Genomic DNA, 20,509 nt, shown 5'->3' with positions numbered 1-20,509 from the left:
ATAAGATTCTTTTACAGAGTAGAAAATCTATGATTTGGGCTGAGAGTTTGGCCTAGTGGTAGAGTTTGCCTAGCAGGCACAAAGACCTGGGTTCAATTCCTCAGTACCACGTACACAGAAAAAAGCTGGAAATGGTGCTGAGGCTCAAGTGGTAGAGCTCTAGCTTTGAGAAAGTCTAAGGATAGCGCTCAAGCCCCAGGACCAGCAAAAAGAAAAAAGAAAATGCATGATTTACATGTTTTACATTTTGGCAGTTTCTTTGTATATATGTGAAGTGTTTTAGGTTTACTTTGTGTACATGTAAAATGTGTTTTTTCCATATATTTTTATTGTAATTAATATTACAATATTATATTATATTCACCAGATTTAAAGTGTTTTAAGTTTACATAAAAACAGCATATTGGGCATTGGACTCATGCCTGTAATCCTACTACTCTGGAGGCTGAGATCTGAGGATCACTGTTGAAAGCCAACACAGTCAGGAAGTTGGAGAGACTTTTATCTCTAGTTAACCATCAAAGAGCCAGAAATGGTACTGTAGCTGTACTGGTAGAGCCCTAGCCTTAAGCAAAAATGCTCAGGGATAGCCCACAGTCCCTGAGTTTAAGCCCCAGAACTACTGCCCCCCCCCAAAGGAAAAAGAGAGAGAAAAGAATTCACTGATACTTACTTTGAAATGACCTACATTATAGTTATTTACCAAGGAATACATTTCTTAAAAGTTACTGATAATAGATTTGAATAGTAGTTTAAGACATTAGTAGAACTTCTGTCTCAGAGCAAGGATTAGCAGAGGTTTGATTATGAGATTAGTCTAGGTTTTCTTGTCTGTTGTACAAGTAAATTCCTGGGAAGTTTACAGAAAATACTTGAACATATTTCAGCTCATCTTCCTAGAACACACTGAAAGTTCTTTCCTAATAGAATTCACGACACTTCCATCTACCTCTATAATATACCACAAACGATTGTGTTCTTTTTCTCTCCTGCTAGACTCTCAACTTCTTAAGAACATAGTTATCCCCTATACTCTGAATACCTGCTTGGCACTTAATGACTGTTTCAAATAATGCATTTCAAATAAGTACATACTAACAGGATTTCATATAACAATAAAATCTTGTGTGAATTGAGTTGTCTTCCCTTCTCCCTATACATTCATAGGTTGAATTCCTAACCTCCTCACTGCTTTGGGAGGTACAGCCTACAAAGAGGTTATGAATGTTAAGTGAGGTCATAAGGGTGGAGCCCTAGTTCCATGGTATTTGTTTCTTTATAAAAGGAAGTGGAGACATGAAAGAGCACTCTGCCTCAGGGCTCATATTATTCCCATATCTTAGCCACCTGGATCCTGCTGTCAACAAAGGTCCTTAAGGCCTATCAAAAGTCCAGCTGCTATTGCTTATCCACCAGATTAGAAGCCTTTAGTTGATTGGTAGCCATCAAAACTTAAGCTTGCCCTAGGATTTCAGGCCAGTGTGAGCAACATAACAAAAACCCATCTCAAAGGAGAGGAAAGCTCAATGTCTTTGAATACGAAATCTTCAAAAACTTCTTTTTCAGCTACTTTCTATTCCCAGTAGAAGTTAATTTGCCACTTCTGGGACACCTTAAAGTCAGGCCTACTTTAAATGTGATAGAAAATAATGCTATACCTGAAATAATTCTTTGTTAAATGAGTGCCTACCCATATTCTGCCCCTTCACAGTCTTCATAGCAATCCTATGAAGTAAGAATTTGATGGTTCTCATTTTATGATAATGGTTGAGGAACATAATTATTGATATTTTTATTGTGAACAATCAAAGGATTGTATCTTAGTTGTTTCCGTCCAGTAAACCAATTCACTGGCCTTCTTTGACTATTCATATTATGAAATATATGTTCTCTGAACATAATTTTCTTATTTTCATTTATCTTTTCTTAGAACTTAGAATGACCAAGCCGGGCGGTGGTGCATGCCTGTAATCCTAACTACTCAAGAGGCTAAGATCTGAGGATCAAGGTTCAAAGCCAGCCTGGGAACAAAAGGACCTAAGACTCTTATCTCCAAGTAACCTCTAAAAGATGGGAAGTGGGGCTTGACTCAAGGTAGGGTGGTAGCCTTGAGCTGCAGAGCTTAGGGATGACACTCAGGCCCAGGCGTAGGGCAGTAATCTTGAGCTGAAGAGCTCAGGGACAGTGTCCAGGCAGAGATCAAGCCCCATGACCCACCAACAACAAAAAAAAAAATTGGAATGACCAAAATCTCAAAAAATTATTTCACTTCGTAGACACTAAAGTGGGAAGGGAAAGAAGGAAAGCCTCTATAAAAGAGAATTTGATAAGAGCAAATGAGTACCCATTAAAATTAGAGTCCGTTACTGGGAAGTACTGATTTCTTCTTAGTAATAAAGGAAAAATTTTTTCATATATTGTATTGTAATTAATAGAAAGGTTACATTATATTTGCCAGATAGACGGTGCATTACTTCACATACATTGATACCCTTTCTCCTGTCTTGATCCCCATTTCCCTCCCCCCACCCCAGCCCCTCATCTTGTTTTAAAGGAAAATTTTTTAAGTTTTGGGTTTGGGTTTTTGGGGCGAAGGGTTGGGGGTTTTCTTTTGCCAGTCCTGGGGCTTGAACTCAGGGCCTGAATGCTGTCCTTGGGCTTTCTCAAGGCTAGAGCTCTACCACTTGAGCCATAGCACTATTTCCAGCTTTTTTTTTTTCTATGTATATAGTACCAAGGAATTGAACATGGGCCTTTGTGCATGCTAGGCAAGCACTCTACCACTAGGCCAAACTCCTAGCCCCTTGAGCTTTCTTAAGATGAGCACTCTAGCAGTTGAGCCACAGCACCACTTTTGGCATTTTCTACGTATGTGGTACCAAGGAATCAAACCCAGGACTTTGTGCATACTAGGCAAGTACTTTACCACTAGGCCAAACTCCGGGTTCCTTAAGCATTTTTTTTGTTTTTCGGAGGGGTGGGGGTTGAAGGTTTTTTGCCAGTCCCAGTGCTTGAACTGAGTTCTGTACTTGGGCATTCTCAAGGCTAGAGCTCTACCACTTGAGCCACAGAACCATTTCTGGCTTGTTCTGTGTATATGGTAGCGGGGAATCGAACCTGGGTCTTTGTGATGCTAGGCAAGCACTCTACCACTAGGCCAAACTCCCAGCCCGGCCTCTTAAGTTTTGACTTTACTTAATGAACTTGAGAATTTTTTCAGAGAAAATATTCAGACCATTCCATGAAAATAAAAGCAGTCAAAAAGTTTTTATGAGCCGGGCGCCATAGCTTTACGGCTATAATCCTAGCTACTCAGGAGGCTGAGATCTGATGATCTCAGGTCGTAGCCAGCCCATGTGCTAAAGAACATGGGACTCTTATCTCCAGTTAACCACTGGAAAATGGGAAGTGAGGCTGTGGCTCAAGGGGTAGGGCGGTAGCCTTGAGCTGAAGAGCTCAGGGACAGTGCCCAGGCCCAGAATTCAAGTTCCATAACCAACAAAAAGAAAAAAAAAGGGTTTTTGTATGATTGTAAATGATAAATACATGCTTTGATTTTTTTTTTATTTGAGATTCTGTGTTACCTTTGCAGAATTTTGTTTCAAAAATTGTTGATTTGGCACAGTTTTGCATAGTAGAGATACCAATCTGCTCAGAAATTTTATCAGAAGCAAGAATGTCATCTACTTGTTGAATGTAAGTGCCTGATCACAGAGTAGTCATGCCAATCTTGAAGGGAGAAATGCTGAAGTCAGGGAGCACTGGTAATGTGCTTGGCCACACATGGTGAACACTTACCTGCTCCTCAGGGTTTCAGCAATGAGTGCAGTTTCAAAGACAGCTGGAAGAGCAGCACACAGGACAGAAGACAGGTTGGAGAGCACACAGGATAGGTGGTGGAATGCAGGTTTGTCCAAAGACCTCACACCTCCTCCACTTTTTACAACAAACTGTAGAGGTTTTGTATATCATTTATTGATTTTGTCTGCAAATATTCATCAGATGCCAACTGAGAAAGGTCTAGTGTCATGCTGGTCATGCTGATGTGACGTAAGCCAGACCCAAAGGAACATAGGCTCCATGGTTTCCTTCATTTGTTATAATTACTGCACATCTAGGACTAGCAGAGGATCATAGTAGCTCAAATGCTATGTACATATGGCCGTATCGGAAGAGGCTAAGTGAAATGAACTCTAGGATATGGAAATAAAAGGTTTACCTTTGTGATTGTTGTACTATGTGAAGTTATTTCTTTTGTCATTTATTTCCCCTTCTGGTTAATCTCATTGGTTACTGTATCAGACTTGTTACCTGATATATTGTATATACATTTATTTGTTTATTTGAATCAGGGAAGGGAAGGGGAAAACAAGATGATTTGGGAGGGTGTGAGGGGAGGGGACAGTGGTATAAAAACACAAGAAGTATCAATGTTTGAGAAGTAATGTAACCACTACCTGATGAATGTAACTTTAACTCCTCTATACATTACCCCACCAATAAAATTAAATTAAAAAAAAACTAATAATAGTTCTGGTTAGCATGAAATAGGAGTCCATGCCTCTTTTTCTCTTTCAGCATTTTCCTATCTTCTGTTTCTTATTAGCATCTCCTCACCTCATATAGGTCAATTTTAACAATATCTGTTTAATAAGTAACTAACCTACAGAGACAGGAATGAGATTAGAAGAAAAATAACTAAAAGTGGTTTCATTCAAGTTTAGAACGTTACATGCAGAAACTTAGGAATGTGAAGACAGAGATGTCACTATGGAAAGAGGATAATGTTTCCATAAACCAGTTATCCAGCTAAAATTCAGTACCTGTGTCTGCTAGCAAATAATAGGTTCTCAAACTTCATGTTAGAAGTTTTAATCATACATCTTATGGTTATGAAAATACAATTACATGTAATAAGTTTCAACTAAACTGATTCAACCTTTGGTTTAAATTAACATCAACATTAATGTCTTCAATTATTAAAATAATTTTTCTCCTTTCATATCTGATATCTAAAACATGTAGTTTACACTTTTCTACATTATGTTTAAACTGCATAACTTATTGGGGAAATTAAAGCCTGAATTGAGCAAGATTCAACTTGATATGCCAAACTGCCACAAAGCATTAGAACTTTAATTGTAGCAAACACCTACAGGATAACTAAGGAAGATAAACTAATGATTTTTTTCAAGCAGGTCATTTGGGGAGTTTTTATCCCAAGCTTGAATTGCAGCTCTGACCTGTTTATTTTAAGGGAGCAAATCTGGGTTGGACCTAGGCATTTATGTTTCTGGTTTCTTTTAGAGGTATGGAGAAATTGTTTGTCTATAGTACTTTATTTATTTATTTATTTATTTATTTATTTATTTATTTCAGTCCTGGGGCTTTGGCAGGACTAGAATTTGAACCAAGGCTTCACATTTGGTAGGCAGGCACGCTGACACTTTAGCCATGCCCCCAGCCCTTTTTGCTTTTGGTCTTGCTTTGAGACAAAGTCTTGCTTTTTGCCCTGGCTGTCTTGGACTACCATTCTTCTGTTTACACTTCCCATTATAGCTATGATGACAGGCACATGCTACCCCACCCAGCTTTTTCTGTAAGATGAGGGAGGAGTTCACAAATTTTTCTGCCTGGGCTGGCCTCAAAGCATGATCCTCCCAATGTCTGTCTCCTTAGTGGGATCAAAGGCGTGGACTTTGAACCTCTCCTATGCAGTATTTTTTTTGGGGGGGGGTCAGTCTTGGGGCTGGATCTCTGAGCTTGAACACTATCCTGGAGCGCTTCAGTTCAAGGCTATCGCTCTACCACTTGAGCCACAGCGCCACTTCTGGTTTTCTGGTGGTTAATTGACAATAAGAGTCTTCACAGACTTTCATGCGTGGGCTGACTTTGAACTGTGATCCTTGGATCTCAGCCTCCTGAGTATCTAGGATTACAGGAATGAGCCACCAGCACCCAGCTTCTATACAGTATCTTGCTTCTTCCTTCCTTTCTGTCTTTCTTCCTTTCTTTCTTTTTCTTGTGGGTCATGGGGCTTGAACTCTGGGCCTGGGCACCTTCCCTGAGCGCTACCCGTGGGCCTTGGTTCTGTCCCTGAGCTTGTCAGCTACCTTTGAGCCACAGCCCCACTTCCCAGTTTTCTAGTGATTAATTGGAGATAAGCGTCTCAGACTTGAGTGCCCAGGCTGGCTTTGAACCACAATCCTCAGACCTCAACCTCCTGAGTAGCTAAGATTACAGGCGTGAGCCACCATGCCCAGCTATACAGTATTTTTTTAATTTATTTATTTATTTATTTTTGCCAGTCCTGGGCCTTGAACTCAGGGCCTGAGCACTGTCCTTGGACTTTCTCAAGGCTAGAGCTCTACTACTTGAGCCACAGCACCACTTCCGGCTTTTTTCTATGTTTGTGGTACCGAGAAATTCAAGGAGTAGAAATTATGAGCATAATAATTTTTATTTTCCAGTTATATCTTTTTTTATCACCTGAAATAAACTAAGGCTTAAGATTTATGCTAGATTTTATAGTTTAATGATGAATGGAAATATTGGTAAGAAGGAAAACTTAAAAAACATTCTTATGTTTATTTTGTAAACCATATGCTTGAGAGTACCATATAGATAGCATTGGTAAGCAATACAAAAAAAAAAAAAAATGTTTAGCTAGGAGCCAACAGCTAATGCCTGTAATCCTAGCTGCTCAGGAGGCTGAAATCTGGGGGGTGTACTTCAAATCCAGCCCGGACAGGAAAGTTTTGGGAACTCTTATCCCTGATTAATCAGCAAAAAGCTGGAAGTAGAGCTATGTCTCAAGTAGTAAAGCTTGAGCAAAATAAAAGCTAAAGGACAGTGGCCCAGGGTCTGAATTTGTACTCCAAGACTGGCACAAACAAATGAAACAAAGATGTATAGTCAAACTATACAGAAACTAGTTAAGGTGTAGATTGTATGCTATGAACAAGGAGAGTAAGAGAGTCTTGATAGGCATCTTACAGATAGAGTAGAACAAAGTATAGTGCTTTCAAAAAGTGGAACAATTAAGAACAACAATCACACAAGATAAAGCTCTTGTTTCCATACCCTAGAGATCCTTTCATTTAGTCTCATCCCATATGAGATGGGATGACCTTATGTACCTAGGTTTTGTGCTATTGTAATCCTCTGCTAAGAGAGTCCTAGATGTGTACTAATTATTACATGTTATTTCTCTTCTCTTTTTTGCCCTTATGGTTAATCTCATTGTTACTGTATCTGACTTTGTTACCCAGTGTATTGTATATATGTTTGTTTTTTTTAATATTTTTATTGTATTTAATAAAAGGGTTTATATGTTTATTTGATTATTTTAAATAGGAAAGGGAAAGCAAGATGATTGGGAGGAGTCAGGAGGGAAATGGGTGCAAAAACATGAGACGGGTCATCAATGTGTGAGAAGCAATGAACCTACTACCTGATGAATGTAACTATAACCCCTGTATACATTATTCAGACAATTTAAAAATCTCATAGGTTTGCCTCTCTAAATAGTAGTAGATATGTGAGTTACCTTATCTGGCTAATGTAACTGTACCCCCTCTATACATTATTACCCTGACAATAAAAAATAAAATAAAATTTTAAAAAAGTGGAACAAATCAGAAATGCAAGTAGTCTGCAGTAAAGATGTACTTGGTAACTGTGTAATCAACAGTATTTCATATAGCCAATAGAAATGCTTAAATATTTGCATCTATGTGTATAGTTTATCAGTTTTGCACTTAATGTCACCTTATACAGTCTGTTCCAAAAACACTTAAAATTTTATAAAAGTAGAATAATTGCATGGGTCTTAGAATAAAATAATAGACTGCATGACTTGTAGTCCGTGGGTTGTTGCTAACACTACTTTATAATTATTTAGAAATTGAGGACCAGACAGTTCATTAAAGAGTAAAGCAGGCCCAGTAGTGTGGCCTAGTAGCAGAGTACTTGCCTACCATGCAGGAAGCCCTGGGTTCTATTCCTCAGTATAATACACAGAAAAGGCTGGAAGTGGCGCTGTGGCTCAAATAAGTGGTAGAGGGCTAGCATTTTGATCCTCAGAGTTCAGTTTCCTGAGTAGCTAGGATTACAGGCATGAGCCAGTGAGCCTGGCTTTCTTTCTTTCTTTCTTTGCCAGTCCTGGAGCTTGAACTCTGATCCTGAACACTGTCTTTCTCAATACTAGCACTCTACCACAGTGCTCAGGGCCTGAATTCAAGCCCCAGGACTGGCAAAGTCAGGCGTGATGGGTCACGTCTGTAATCCTATATACTCAGGAAACAAATCTGAAGATCAAGGTTCAAAGCCAACTCAGGCACAAAAGGACCTGAGACTCTTATCTCCAATTAACCTCTAGAAAACAGGAAGTGGGGCTGTGCCTCAAGGGTAGGGTAGTAGTTGAGCTGAAAGCTCAGGCACAAAACCCAGGTCCAGGGGTAGGGCAGGAGCCTTGAGCTGAAGAGCTCAGGAACAGTAGTTCAAGCCCCATGACCCACAAAATAGATAGGTAGATAGATAGATAGATAGATAGATAGATAGATAGATAGATAGATAGATAGACAGACAGACAGACAGACAGGAACAAAAGCATGCCTATTGCCACATATTCATGCACATGCACACATTGCCATGGCTGCTGGCTTTACATATACATGAGCCTGACTGAAAAGGAGGAGGAGAAAGGGGAGGAGGAGGAGGAGAAGATGACGACAGATTAGGATTAATTAAACTATTACAAAGTTTTTCTTTTTTTTTTTTTTGAAAAACACTTCTATAAGTAGAAAAAAATACTTCTTTAGCCTTAAAACTTTAAAGAATTAATGAGAAAGTGAGAAAATTCTGAACAAATTTAACTTACTGAACTGAAAGCTTATATGGTTAATGATTTCAAAAGAACTATTTTTAAAACCTCTGAGAATTATGATTACAGAGATAGCAAAGTTCTCTAACACTCAGAATTCCTCACAATACTCTTTAATTTCTGAGTTCAATCCAAGCCTACTGTTTGTCAGCTTTGTATTATTTAACATACTTATCTCAAAAAAGTAGTCAGAAGATTCTCTCTATTTTAAGGCTATGAAAACCATCAACAGTAGGTACTGAAAGATGTTAAAGTATGCAACAAGAACCCCAAAAACCTCTCCAAAGGAAGTTCTTTAAACCAAACTGGTCCTTAATGCAGAAATGTAAAACCAGTTTTAATTGCCCTTTTCCTACATGGTTTGGACATGCAGGCTTGTATTTGGCAGCATGTAGTTTGAGAAAAATGCACAGATCAAGAGAGCAGTCGTTCATGGTAAAAGCTGAGATTGAATCCATTCAGTCTGGAATTCACCAAGATCAGACAGAAAAAGCAGTTGAAGTTAAAAAGAAACCCCAAGCAGGAAAAACAGAGCTGATATTTTGAGAGTACAGGGGTTTTGAATATATCTGGATGGTATTTTTCTAATTTAAAAGAAAATGCAAAAATATGGAGGCTGGGGGCCAGGAGTTTGGCCTAGTGGTTAAAGTGCTTGCCTAGCATGCACAAAGACCCGGGTTCGATTCCTTGGTACCACATACATAGAAAAAAAAAGCCGGAAGTGGTGCTGAGGCTCAAGTGGTAGAGCTCTAGCCTTGAGAAATCCCAAGGACAGTGCTCAGACCCTGAGCTCAAGCCCAGGACTGGCCAAAAAAAAAAAAAATATGGAGGCTGGAGGTGTGACTCAAGTAAAGGAGGCTCTGGGATGAATCCACAGTATAACACTTCTTCCCTAAATAAGACTGTAAAAATACCTTGCATGAAGCTTATATAGACATTTTTTAATAATTCATAATTTATTAGCATTGAAAGTAGTTATTTTTAATGGAGAATAATCGAAATAGTAACTAGGATAGCAATCACATAGCTTTCCCAAGAAAAGACATTATAAAATGAATGACAAGCTGGACATGGTGGCTCACACCTGTAATCCTAGCTCCTCGGGAGGTTGAGATCTGAGGATCCAGGTTCAAAACCAGCCCAGGCACTAAAGACTCTTATCTCCAATTAACAACCAGAAAACCAGAAGTGGGGCTGTGTCTCAAGGGGTAGGGTGGTAGCCTTGAGCTGAAGAGCTCAGGGACAGCGCTCGAGCCAAGAATTCAAGACCCATTACCAACAAATAATAATAATAATAATAATAATAATAATGAGACTTTATGAAGTTGTAAGTTCTTGCTCCTTCTAGAGTAATTAAGTTTGCTGTTCTTGCAAGAGGTCTCAGGTAACTGAGAACTTAAAAAAAACAGCCCCCAAATCTTGTGAATTCTCTTGTTCCACTATATGGTATTGGGACAATAGCTTTATTTCTATACACCATAATTTCTCCATATGAAACATGGAGAATTTAAATTTAACCCTGAAATATGTGACCATTTAGTTGCTTTGTGACTAGTATATCAAAAAGCATAACAGAAAAGGAAGAGTAGAGGTGCCAGTAAAGCTACGTAGAGTGTTTTAATTTCTTCTTGCTGAATATAAGCAATAAGCAAACATTTTTGATAAATTATTTATAGTGCTAATTTTGACTGTAAAGCAAGCCTTTCTACTATAATATATTTAAATCTTGTAGCACAAAGTATATTTTACTTTTTTACTGTAAATTTGTAACTATTGCATGTATGTGCACCCATGTGTGTATATAAGATGTTTTGTTGTTGATGATCTTCTGTTTTTGTTTTTGAGACACTGCTTAGCCCAGACTGGCTTGGTTGACCTCACCATCTATTTAAACTCCTAGTGTCCCTGTCTCAGCCTCCAAGAGCTGGGATTGCAGCCTTGAAACACCATTCTTAGCCTGCAGTTTGAAACTTTCTGGAGCTATTATGTGGCCATCTACATTTTACTTTTAAATATAATTTTAAATGTTACTTTTTTATTGATATTAGCCATATTTTAAAGTACTTAGTGATCAGATTATATGGAATGTTTCCATTCTCTCTTAAAGTTACATTGGACAGTGATGTTTGTTTGTTTTTATTTGGGGGGGTGGGTTTTTTTTTTTTTTTTTGCCAGTCGTGGGACTTGAACACAGGGCCTGAGCACTGTCCTTGAACTTTCCTTAAGGCTAGAGCACTACCACTTGAGTACAGTACCACTTCCAGCTTTTTTTCCAGGTATGTAGTACTGAGGAGTCAAACCCAGGTCTTGGTGCATGCTAGGCAAGCACTCTACCACTAGGCCAAACTCCTGGCCCTCACAGTGCTGTTTTTTGGTTTTTTTTTTTAATTATTTATATTATCTATAAATAGTTACACTGAGGGGTTTCTGGAGAATGGCGTTTTAATAACATTCTAGTTAACATTTTAGCAAAAATAAATAAAAAAATAAAACATTTTAGCAGTGTATTGCATTATATTGCATTGAAAGGAGGGAACATAAATCTTGGATTTTGGATGGCAAGTGCTGTAGTGACAGATTAAGACAAATGCCAGCCTGGGCACAAAAAGACCTGAAACTTGGGCTGGGAGTTTGGCCTAGTGGTAGAGTGCTTGCCTAGCATGCACGAAGACCCGGGTTTGATTCCTTGGTACCACATACATAGAAAAAAGCCGGAAGTGGTGCTGAGGCTCAAGAGGTAGAGTTCTAGCCGTGAGAAAGACCAAGGACAGTGCTCAGGCCCTGAGCTCAAGCCCAGGACTGGCAAAAAAAAAAGGGGGGGGGCGGGAGTTTGGCCTAGTGGTTAAAGTGCTTGCCTAGCGTGCATGAAGACCCGGGTTCGATTCCTTGGTACCACATGTATAGAAAAAGCCGGAAGTGGTGCTGAGGCTCAAGTGGTAGAGCTCTAGCCTTGAGAAAGTCCAAGGACAGTGCTCAGACCCTGAGCTCAAGCCCAGGACTGGCAAAAAAAAAAAAAAAAAAAAAAGACCTGAAACTCTTATCTCCAGGTAACCTCTAGAAAAAGGGAAGTGGGGCTTGGCCGTAGGGTAGGGTGAGTTGAAGAGCCAGGGATAGCACCCAGGCCAGGTTCAAGCTCCACAACCCAACAAAAAAAAAAGTTGGAAGTGGAGACATTGCTCAAGCTCAAGTGATAGAGCACCAGCCTTGAGTAGGGGGAAAAAAAAAAAAAAACAGCAAGAACTGAGGCCTTGGGTCCAAACACTAGTACCAGCAAGCCACCCCCCCACACACACACACAGTACACCTGACACAGGTCACAAAACATACAAGGTGAAGTGGTAGTGCTGCTTATCATGATGTGTTTTTTTTTCCTGAGGTAGCAGTTTTTGACAGCATTCTAAACAGATGTTTTTTCCATAAACGTATATAGTAATCACCTCGCCTGGCAACTTATACTTATTATATATCTTTATTACCAAATCTAGGTTCTGGGCTCCAGTTGTTAATAGTAGGCTCTTTGCCTACATCAATGGATAGCACACTGAAGAGCAATTCTCTCTACCATATGGGCTCTATGTACCACAAGACCCAGCTAATAGCAATGCTATCATTCAGCCCACCCAAAAGCAACTCTAAAATTCTAAAAATTTCTAATTTAAAGAAAGGGAAAAGGGGACAAAAAGCATGAGAAGGCATCTCAGTGTTCAAGAAGTAATATGTAATGTGTGGGGGGGGTGGGGTCAGGCACGGTGGCTCATGCCTGTAATCCTAGCCACTCAGGAGGTTGAAATCTTAAGATCACGGCTCAAAGTCAGCCCAGGCACTAAAGGCCATGAGATTCTTATCTCCAGATAACCCCTAGAAAACCAGAAGTGACGCTGTGGCTCCAGGGTTAAGGCAGTAGCCTTGAGCTGAAGAGCTCAGGGACAGTGTTCGGGCTCAGGGTTCAATTCCCATGACTGAGGTGGTGGGGCCGGGGGGGGGGGGAGGGGGGGATAGATAGATAGATAGATAGATAGAGATACACCACACACACACACACACACACACACACACACACACACACACACACATATGCCTAGAAAAAAAAATCTGAGTTCCATCCCATAAATACTTAAAACCATAGATCCAAAAATGGGATATCAAGAACTTAATTTGAGGGATTCATTTTATTGATTTATCTTTTCTATGTATTTTTTAAATTTAAAAACATAATGTTGGGGCAGGAGTTTGGCCTAGTGGTAGAGTGCTTGCCTAGCATGCATGAAAACTCAGGTTCGATTCCTCAGTACTACATACATAAAAAAGGCCAGAAGTGTTACTGTGGCTCAAGTGGCAGAACTCTAGCCTTGAAAAAGCCCAAGGACAGTGCTCAGGCCCTGAGTTCAAGCCCAGGACTGGCAAAAACAAAAACCCTTCTGCTGCTGCTGCGTGTGTGTGTGTGTGTGTGTGTGTGTGTGTGTGTGTGTGTGTCCATGCACTGGTTCTGAAGCTTGAACTCAGGACCTGGGAGCCCTGAGTATTTTTTCTCAAGGCTAGCGCTCTACCACTTAAGCTACAGCTCCACTTCAGACTTTTTGGAAATTCATTGAAGAGTTTCATACAGCTAGCTCCTTGCTGCTGGCTTATGCCTGTAATCCTATCTACTCAGGAGGCTAAGATCTGAGTTTCAAAGTCCGTGAGACTCTTATCTAATTAACCACCAGAAAACTGTGACACTGTGGTTCAAAGTAGTAAAGGCTGCTAACCTTGAACAAAAGGAGCTCAGAGACAGTGCCCTGAGTTCACACCCCACAGTGACCAGGGGGGATTAAAAAAAAACAGTCTAATAAACTTTTCTGCCTACACTGGCTTTGAATTGTTATCATCAGATCTCAGCCTCATAAGTAGCTAGGATAACATGTGTAAGCCACTGGTGACTAGCTCCTATTTTTTTTAACACCTGCTTATCCACTTTTAATTAGGTTAGACTTTTTTTAAGTATTCAGGGTAAGAAAAATTTCATATATACATGAACATATAAATGCTTTTGTCTTGTTTCCACTAGTAAATAGGACTGTAATAGAGGCTGCCGTGTATTAACCTTGTTAATTGGTCCAGTGAGCTTCTTCAGTGATACACTAAGTTTCCCTAAAGTCTTCCTCCTCCTACACCCCCAAAACTAGGGATCTAATCTGAGGTCTTGTGCATGCTAGGCAAGGGCTCTACTACTGAGCTATAGCCATAGTTACTAGAACTTTCAGAAGCACATTCATGTAAAGCATCAACAATCACGAGGCTATCTTGTTGCATCGATGAAATGAGAACCCATTTCTCTTACCTTAAGAAAAACAAACACACTCAAAGTCTAGAAAGGGACTTACTAATTTTTGAGGTTCATGGGTGGCTTTTGTGAAAGCCCTGAAATTGCAGCTAAATAATATTTATGGGCATATTTTACAGAATAATAACCCATTAGATAAAGAAATAGGAAAATGGTTAAATAAAAGAATAACAAAACACCATTCTAGAAAGAAGGCAAAAAAGATTTGAGTCTATAAAATCATGAAGAGAATAGTTGATTTGAGGTTAAATCTACTGTTGATCTAGTAAATTTTAAAAGATGCTGAAAAAAGTTTTAAAACAAATAAGAAATCTGTAGGAATTATTATCCTACCTTTCCCAGAAATTGTTATGCTAAAAACACAAGTGGAGTCATAAAAAGCTTTTTAGCTCTTGCTCTATCAAAAGTTAGGAAGAGTGACAGAAGATGGGAAAAGTAAGCGTGCCCCACCAGCACCTTTAGCCACTGTTGAAAAGAACCCTTGGGTAGGTTAATCATTGTGTCCCGCTGGTGACAGACAGTATTTGATGCTTTTTCATATGGGGTCTGGTGCTGGGAAATGTGACTTAAATTTGTTCTTGTTTTTGTTCACACTTACTTTGCCTCACACCCTCAAAAGTATTGCAGCAATCATTGTTTTTTCTTGTGCTTTTTTGTGCCAGTCAGGGCTTGAACTCAGGGCCTGAGCATTGCCCTTGGGCTTTCTCAAGGCCTCATGCTCTGCCACAGCACCATTTCAGGCTTTTTTCTATCTGTGTGGCACCAAGGAATTGAACCTGGGTCTTTGTTCATGCCAGGCAAGCACTCTACCACTAGGGCAAACTCCCAGCCCACTGCAGCAATCATTTTAAAAGAAAGTTTCATTTTTGTACCTCATTTGTATGTTTTTTCTGTTTTTTGTTTGTTTGCTTGTTCAGGGCCTGGGCACTTTCCTTGGAAACTTTTTGCTGAAGGCTAGTGCCCTGCCACTTGAGCAACAGTGCCACTTCTGGCATTTTCTCTGTATGTGGTTCCAGGGAATTGAACCCAGGGCTTTCTGCATGCTAGGCGAGCAAGCTACCACTAAGCCATACTCTTGGTTCTTGGGTTATATTTTTTTAGAGAAAAATATCTGTGAATATAAATAAAACTACCTATAACTATATAATATAAAAGTATCTAAAATGAATAGGATTTGAGTCAAGCCAAATTATTCAATTAAAACTGAACTAGAGCTTTCATATAAAGTCTGTGTTGGTTTACTTACAAACCAGGAGAGCTCTGTGAGTCCTACAAAGAATCAAGTGTCTCCAACTTTTGTTTTGATGATGGTAATTGATGAATCTAACATTATTGAACCTGTGTAAGGACTTAGCATATGTTGTTTCATATTATGCTCACAAGAATCTTAGACTGTAGATACAATTATTATTCTCATTTTACAAATGAGGAAATTGCACCAGATAAAGCACCTGACTCAAGAGTTGCATAATGAAAAGCAATACAGCTGGACCCCTTGTTTAGTCAGCTGGCCCCAGAGGCCTCAGTGATTGACTACATTGCCTCTAGTGGATTTTATACATTGGCCGTTGATCAGAGTGATCATTTACAGTATGCACAAACAATGTGGGAGAAATTTACTGGCATAATCATTTTAAATCTTGTTACATAGAACAATGGAAGGCCAAATGCAATGAGTAAGTAGTGTAAGTAACTATCAAAGACTACAATATTAAAGGGTCGCCTCAGATTACATTGGCACAAGTGGAATTCTGAGAAATACAATTATTGGTTGACTTTTTTCTTTCCCTTTAATAAAGTGTTCCAAAGTTGAAACAAGGATGGACTTCCTTATTCTTTGGGTAGCTTTGTTTTTTGATGTCTTGTTTTTCTGTTAGTCAGAGGGCTTGAATTCAGGGCCTGGGTACTGTCCTTGAGCTTTTTTGCTCAATGCAAGTGCTCTACCACTTTGAGCCACAGCTCTGCTTCTGAGTAGTTAATTAGAGATGAGTCTCACAAAGACTGATCTGCCAGAGCTGCCTGTGAACTGCAATTCTCAGACCTCAGCCTCCTGAGTGGCTAGGATTATAGATGTGAGCCCTCAGTGCCCGGTAGGTGGTTTTGGTTCTTGATGGAGCATGCTGCCCTTTCTATGTATGTGCATGGTGTTCCAGAATGGATAGTGTACACAGGAAGAGGACTCCCTACTGAGAGTAGGCTTTATTTATTTGTGGAATCACTTGTGGGAGGCACCATCATTCTTTTTTTTTTTTTTTTTTGCCAGTCCTAGGGACTGAACTCAGGGCCTGAGCATTGTCCTTGGGCTTTCCTCAAGGTTAGTGTTCTACCACTTGAGCCACAGAACCAGTTCTGGCCTTTTCTATGTATGTGGTACCGAGGAATCGAACCCGGGTCCTCGTGCATGCTAGGCAAGCACTCTACCGCTAGGCCATACTCCTGGCCACCATCACTCTTGAATGTTGTTGATGGTTGCTACAATGTTGTGGTCCATTGAGTTCATGTAGAATGCCTTGCCATCCTACACTTGACTATGTGCAATTAAAGCAACTCCAGGTTAGATTTTCTCAAGTGGTCTCAGGAAAGACTGCATCAGATTCATTATAGATGTTTTTTGAAAAGATAAATAGATTCTCAAGTCCTATCTCAAATTTGTCTGCTCACCTGCTTCTGTCTATGTTTGTGTTTGACAAGCACCCTTATGTACTTGTAATACACTGGAAAGTGTGAGAACACACAGTGGATGAAACTTCCTTGAATGAAATGTAGTCGTCAAGGCACTTTGAGGAGGTGCACAGGCAAGATTACAGCCTGCTCTTAAAGCAGTTATAGTCTTACATGGACAATAACATTTTCTTTGAAATAACTGTAATATAAATATAAAGTAAGCATTCTTTTTAGATGGTACTGTTTATCCAACTTACAGTCTTGTGCTTGCTAGGCAAGTGTTCTACACTTGAGCAATGCCCCTTTTGACTTTCTAGTTATTTGGGGGTGAAGTCTCACATTTTTGCCTGGGTAATCCTAAACCACAGTCCTCCCAGTTGTACATTCTGCATAGCCGAGATAACAGGCATGTACCACCACTCCCTGGTGCTTGTTCAAGGTTAACCTTAAATTCCAATCTCCACCTCAAAAGTTACAGGGGGGCCGGGAGTTCGGCCTAGTGGTAGAGTGCTTGCCTAGCATGCATGAAGACCGGGGTTCAATTCCTCGGTACCACATACCTAAAAAAAGCTGGAAGTGGTGCTGTGGCTCAATTGGTAGAACTCTAGCCTTGAGAAAGCCCAAGGACAATGCGTAGGACCTGAGTTCAAGCCCCCCCCCCCAAAAAAAAGTTACAGGGATCATAGGCAATAACCATTGCACCTAGCTCTGATAGTAAGTTTCGTATCTGATAGTAAGTTTCATAAACTCTCATGTTCATAGAAATTCAAACAACAGACTCTTGCTTCTGACTAGGGAGAGGAAAAGGAGCTGCAATTGATGTGTTCTGCATAGATACTTAAGGCTCAGTAGAATTTAGAAAGACACAAGTCCACACAGTGCTCACAATAGAAACAAAGGTGCAGAGGAAGCCAGATGGGGAAGGGGGTAACTTCTGCAAGGGCTTGAAACGTTTATGCTCCGGGAGGATCAGGTCTTGCCTCAAGCTTTAGCTAGAGGTGATGAGACCTTGAAGGACTGAGTTCAATAGATATCTGTCTTTAAGATGAACAGAGTTGGGTAATTAATTGGATGCTGCAGGGGAGCGGGAATGAGAGATCACTATGAATGAAAATTGATTGAACAAATCACTGGATCATGCTGTGAGGACAAATAAAAAAAAATCCGTTAAACACAGGTTATAGTTCCATGCAATATAAATAAGTAGTGTTTGGCTTTCCCTTGCCTGTGAACTTATCTTCCCAGGAGCTAATTCATGTAGAATATGTCTTATAAATACTTTCTGACAACATATACCCATGCCATTATTCTGAATATCTCTTTTAAAACAGTGACAGAAAATATGATTTATGTTATCAAGCACACAAACACATGTAGAAGGATGTGACTAGAAAAGTGACTAACTTCATTATTTCCTAGATTTTATGAAAGGAAAATGTGACTAACTTCATTATTCTCATTACTTTCCAGATTTTATCAAAGGACATTTACGTTTAGAGAGAAAAATAGCGTTTTTAAACGTTCCAATAGCCTAGGTATTTTTTGAAGAACTATTTACAAATTCTTTCAAAATTGTATAAGCAATTAATTATATGGCCTACTATGATCGTTTTCTAGTAACTTTTCTTAGAACTTGCTTTTTTGTTTTCTATATGTGTAAGATCATCTTAAATATTAATTAGTGGGCAGTCATAGAGCTTGTATGGGATTCATGAGGTTTGGGGCTGGCAAGCATGTGTGCATAAACAGACAGACTTACAGTACTTGAAGTATATACTTAGTTCTTTAAAGATTTGTAGTTTTTGACCAGAAGCAATATTTTCATTCTCCTGCATTTCTGTAAGGTTGATACTAAACTTTTAAAGTAATCAAGGCAAAAAAAAAAAGCAAATGAATATCAGTTTTTCATTTAGTGGCATAAAATATTTAAATATTTCATTGTCCAAATTGAGTCATCATATGTATGTTAAGCCAATACTACATTTTCCCCATAATTTATGGGGGTTTTGTTTGTTTGTTTTGTTTGTTCACTGCTACCTCCTGTATATTTGTTATTGACAAATCTGAATTATTTACGTTTACTATATATAACATAGTAGTATTCTGAAAAATGTATTTGTTGCGGACTAAATAGCATATGCTATACTTCATATAGTTATCTATTTGTGGTGAGAACACTTTAAATTTTTAGCTATATATGTTTGTGCTGGGATTTGAACCTGCAGACTCATGCTCTTTCTTAACATTTTTGCCCGTATAGCTAGAGATCTACCATTTGAGCCATGTCTTCAATCAAGACTTTTATTTATGTTGTTTTTGTAAGATCTTACTTTACTTCAAAAGGAGGTATTAGTTCTAGGAGAAAATATGTACCTGATTTTTTTTTTCCTTTTGTCTACTATCTTTTATATATGAATGACATTCTTTAAATGGAGATCCAGAATTAGTGGTACATTTCTATAATCTCTTCTGCACAGGCGATATAGGTAGCATATGGCCCAGGCTAGCCTGAGCAACAATATGAGATCCTATGAGGAAAATAAAGCAAAAAGAGCAGTGAGTTTGGCTCAAGTGGTAAAATACCTATCTAGTAATCATGAGGCCTGGAGTTCAAACCTCATTACTAACACACACACACACACACACACACACACACACACACACACACACGCACACACACAAAGACAATTTTCAGAACAAATATGTTTGAAATACAAAGAATGAAATTAAAAGGTTTAAAGATTATACCATCTTCAATGGCAACTTGAAAGTAAGCTTTTTTTTTTTTTTTGTCAGTTATGGGCTTGAATTCTGGGCCTAGGCGCTGACCCTGAGCTCTTCAGCTGAAGCTTAGCATTCTACCACTTGAGCCACAGCGCCACTTTTCTGTTGTTTAATTGGAGATAGAGTCTCTCGGACTTTTTTAGTGCCCAGACTGGCTTTGAACCACATCCTCAGATCTCAGCCTCCTGAGTAGCTAGGATTCCAGGCATGAGCCACCAGCGCCCTGCAAGGTAAACAGTTTTGATATAGCAAAATTGCTTTTATGTCAAAGGCTCATATTTCTCAGATACAGCATTAATGTAAACAGCTGTTCATGTTATGATATACAGAATTAACGAATTTTTTTTTTCTTACCATCTAGGAAATACCAGAAGGACACCAGGGTCCGCCTGCGGCTCTTGGATCTTGAGCTCACGTCTAGGTTTCTGGGGGGAACCACAGACACAACTCTCCTGGAGGCAGATGCTGTTCTGTTAGGACTCCAGGACAACAGAGATGTGAAATCCAAGGAAGAGCATCCTAAGAAGATGGAACCTTGAGAAATGAATTCACTCCTTTGCTGACCCGGATATTTATTCATCACGAATGCAAGGAGAAAATTGTGAATAAATAACTGAAAAATGTTCTACATGAAAACTAATCAGAACTCTTGTTTGTTTGCATTTGCTTTAGCTGCACCCCTTCCCTTTTTTTGCCATGTTTTTTTCTTTTTCTTTTTTACCAGTCCTGGGGTTTGAACTCAGGGCCTGGGCACTGTCCTTGGACACATTTTGTTCAAGGCTAGTGCCCTGCCACTTGAGGCACAACACCACTTCCAGCTTATCTGAATATGTGGTACCAAGGAATCAAACCCA

At 39.4% G+C, this 20,509-nt stretch overlaps 1 protein-coding gene across 1 annotated transcript in view; it reads left to right on the top strand.

The window, feature by feature from the left end:
* Mrps28 (mitochondrial ribosomal protein S28) overlaps positions 1 to 20,291 on the top strand; it is a 111,531-nt gene extending 91,240 nt beyond the window's left edge. The window contains exon 3 of the mRNA XM_090338987.1: positions 20,017 to 20,291. Coding sequence (XP_090195113.1) covers positions 20,017 to 20,194 — 178 coding nt within the window. The 3' untranslated portion in view covers positions 20,195 to 20,291. The remainder of the gene's footprint in view (positions 1 to 20,016) is intronic.
* Positions 20,292 to 20,509: the final 218 nt, after the last annotated feature.

This window comes from Megascapheus bottae, chromosome 9 (genome assembly GCF_031878675.1).
Source record: "Megascapheus bottae isolate mThoBot1 chromosome 9, mThoBot2.hap1, whole genome shotgun sequence".
NCBI classification, from domain to species: domain Eukaryota; kingdom Metazoa; phylum Chordata; class Mammalia; order Rodentia; family Geomyidae; genus Megascapheus; species Megascapheus bottae.
The sequence above is the reverse complement of the archived record's forward strand: the minus strand, read 5'-3'. Positions and strand labels throughout refer to the sequence as shown.